Source organism: Corvus brachyrhynchos, unplaced genomic scaffold, assembly GCF_000691975.1.
Source record: "Corvus brachyrhynchos isolate BGI_N302 unplaced genomic scaffold, ASM69197v1 scaffold101, whole genome shotgun sequence".
NCBI classification, from domain to species: Eukaryota; Metazoa; Chordata; class Aves; order Passeriformes; family Corvidae; genus Corvus; species Corvus brachyrhynchos.
The window spans coordinates 23,347,178-23,350,602 of record NW_008237239.1 but is presented as its reverse complement, the minus strand read 5'-3'; the positions used below and the strand labels follow the sequence as shown (position 1 = coordinate 23,350,602).

Here is a 3,425-nt window from a genome sequence, read left to right as displayed (position 1 = left end):
TTCTGACAAAAAAGATTACATGAGATCCTTAATATCTATCCCAGGTTAGAGAAAACAGAATGCTCCATGAGACTATGAACAGGGGTAGGAGTCAGGAAATCCTCATTCCAATCTCACACCCACTGGTGATTTACTTCGAGTAGCCTGTCTTGCAGTCTCCTCTCTCAGATGTGGCATGTCTCACACCCAAGAAAGACTAACAACAAAACAAAGGAACTGAAACACATGAGGAACAGGGCATTACATGGAAAACTATCGAGGAAGCCACAAGGTTGCCCACTAATTCAGGGCTGTATGTTCCCTACAACAGAGAAATCATGACTGGCTCTAGTATCTGCCTGTCTTCAGTGACAAAAGGATTTCCAATAACTACAGGTAACTTCTGAAGAAGACAAGCCTATGGGAAATCAAGGATCCACCTGCAACTTTGAAACAACCAAAATGTAATAACCCAGAAACAGAAAGCTTTAAAGAAATGATAACAGCAATGGCATTATTAATCCAGTAGTAAAAATTCTTCTTACTCATTTTTCTCTTGTTGCCTTGCTCTTTTTGCCACGTGCTCAGATTCTAAAACTGCCAAATCTTCACGTTCTTTTTCATTACTGATTATTTCAAACACTGAAAGAAAAAAGTTCAACCATGTTAAGAATTAACAGCCAAAGCATAATCAAAGAATTTGGCATCTTGGACATAATATTAACAGATCTACCTTTTGCAACTTGTATTCTAAAGGCATTTCTTTTTCTTCGTCCATAATCTACACTGAAAAAAACCAAAATAAACATGTTACACCAACTGATTTTTCTCTCAACAGAGTCATTCCCAGTGGAAAAAGAACACGGGAAGTCGATTCCCAAGCTTCCACACGGGTTCTTATTAAAAACTACCTGTGTGAAAACGTGATTGTGCTGCTGAGCAACTGAGCAAGATATTAGTGTCTTACTGGATCCTGTATCTCCCCCCATGTCTGCACTGAAGTGTTATCTTCCCTCATATTTTAAACTCACTGGGGTAAATCCCAGCATGCTGCAATGCATCTGTACCTCTTTATTTAAAAACAGAAATCAACCCAAACCACAACTAGATCTTGTAATACCAATGCATTAATAAAATATGAGTCATTAAATATGTCAGCATAGTGGAAACACTGGAGGGGAAACAATCTTAGTGCTTCAATCAACCTCAACAACTGGCAATGAAGGTAACATAAAGAAAATTGTAACTTTTATAATGAATGCAAAATAACAAACTAATACATTCTACATTTTGAACACAGGATAGAAGACATATCTTGGCTCACCTGTAGGTTTTCTGCAAATCAGATGCTAGAATTCCAATGTCAACATACTGCCCACATTTACTACTTGCAAGATACTGAAATGAAGAATTTTAAGCAGGGAACAAAATCTTTGTCAGTCACTTCACCAGAACAGCTCGACCAAATATGCCTATTTTAAATTCTACCCTCCTTAGAAGTTGAAATGAAAATCAGAATCAGCTTTTCACTGCCTTGCAACACACCAGATAGTATTTCCCAATGAAATGGGAAATTCTTATTAAAGCACAGATTACTGGGCAGCTCTGCTTCCCAGGGAAAGGCAGCATCCTACATTAGAGGGCTTTGATGACTTCTGCAGGATCAACTTTGCCATTTATTATTTAGCAAGAAAGCTGACTTTGTAGCCCACACCCCATCTTTTTGTCTTGGTTCCTCCCAGTTATCCTCCTTTTGGTTTAGATCTCCTACTCTAAAAATGAAACCATCTGTATCAATCAGCATGGGTACTGTCATAAAAACAACTTTAATCTTTACAAGATACTTCAAAGAATACTACAAAGAAGTATATTAATTAAAATGAATTCTATCAAGCTTTTTATTGCTCTGACAGCAGCTAATCCAACCCATTTTCAAACCCCAGTTATTGAAAGTGTGAGAAAATGTACTAAATTTCATGTACAACTGTACTCCACTTGCTTTCTTTCCCCACTCTCCAAGGAGCCAGAACTTTCAATACTGCAAAGGTGGCTTCCTTCTTAAAAAAGAGGATGAAAATATAGAATCACCCTAAAAGATGTGGTAACACAAATGTCACACCAAGGTGAATATCAAACCCACATTTAAATTAGTAAGTCTATACAAAACAATCAAATTGAATACAGATTTAGCTTTTAAAATTATATTACACTTCAGATCACCCAGCAGCTCCTGCCCTACAAGAAACATCAAGCCTACCATAAACCCAGCTGGGTTTTCCACTTTGGAATAGTCAAGGCACAATCCATGTGATCTTGTGAATTAAACCAAGCAAGTTCCCTCAAGCAGTCACTCTCTCATTTTAAGGAATTAGAAGTGGAGCACACTTATACAGAGGCTCAGAAAATTGGTGTTCAAGGTGCAAAGTCATTACAAACTATCATAAGATGTGACACAACACTGCGCCACTTGCAGGAATCACAGCTCTCCCTGTCGTTCCCACGCGCATTTGGGAAGTAATCTCATCTTCCCCTTTTCCCAGCCATTCAATAAAACCACTGTACACGTTTCCAAATACAAACACCACTTGCCAATATCGCAGAATCACAGAATCAGTTAGGCTGGAAAAGACCTCTGAGATCACCGAGTCCAACCCATGACTGATCAAACCACCCACGTCAAACACACCAGGGCACCGAGTGCCACATCCAGTCTTTCCTTAAACACTTCCAGGGCCGGTGACTCCACCACCTGCCTGGGCAGCCCATTCCAATGTTTAATCATCCTTTCTTCGAAGAAATTCTTCATAAGGTCTAAATACATACACACACACACACACACACATATTTACATACACATACATATACACCACATATATATCTATATATGTATCTGCATATATATACACATACATATACACACCATCTGCGTGTATATACACACACATATATTTATATCTATCTATTTATCTATCTATCTATCTATCTATCTATCCTTTGAGTATATTTCTTTTGCCCTATTCATTTCACATCTGAAGCAGCAGTCAGCCTCAAGACCAGAACTACTAAAGGGGAGAGAAGAACGAGAGAAAACAAAACTATTTTCCAAAAAGTTAAAATAAATAAAATAAACAAATAGACCTTTCTAAAGCCTTTCTAAAGCCCTCAGAGGCAGGGACGGGGTTTGGTCCTCTCCCGCCACTGAGCGGGCCGGATGCTCAAGGCCCCTCAGCCAGAGAGGGACACATGAGCCCCCCTCCCACCGGCTGCCGGTGCCGGTGGTACCGGTGGTGCCGGAGGTACCGGGGGTGTCCCGGAGGGCGGGTGGTACCTGCTTGATGCGCTGCTTCAGCCGGGGATCGGAGACGCGACCAGGCCGGCACCGCATGGCCGCCCCTCCGCCTGAGGAGGGGACTCCATTACCCCGCCTGCCGCGCGGCGCCGGCCCG

General features: G+C 40.9%; 1 protein-coding gene across 3 annotated transcripts in view; it reads right to left on the bottom strand.

Moving 5' to 3' along the window:
• The window catches only part of NVL (nuclear VCP-like), a 40,356-nt gene extending 36,943 nt beyond the window's left edge, over positions 1-3,413 (bottom strand). For all 3 annotated transcript variants that reach the window (XM_017730162.1, XM_017730163.1, XM_017730164.1), the window contains exons 1-4: positions 3,308-3,413; positions 1,304-1,377; positions 713-765; positions 525-621 (exon numbers count right to left, since the gene is read on the bottom strand). In XM_017730162.1, the coding sequence (XP_017585651.1) occupies positions 525-621; positions 713-765; positions 1,304-1,377; positions 3,308-3,364 (281 nt within the window). In that variant the 5' untranslated portion in view covers positions 3,365-3,413. The remainder of the gene's footprint in view (positions 1-524; positions 622-712; positions 766-1,303; positions 1,378-3,307) is intronic.
• Between the last annotated feature and the right edge of the window lie 12 nt (positions 3,414-3,425).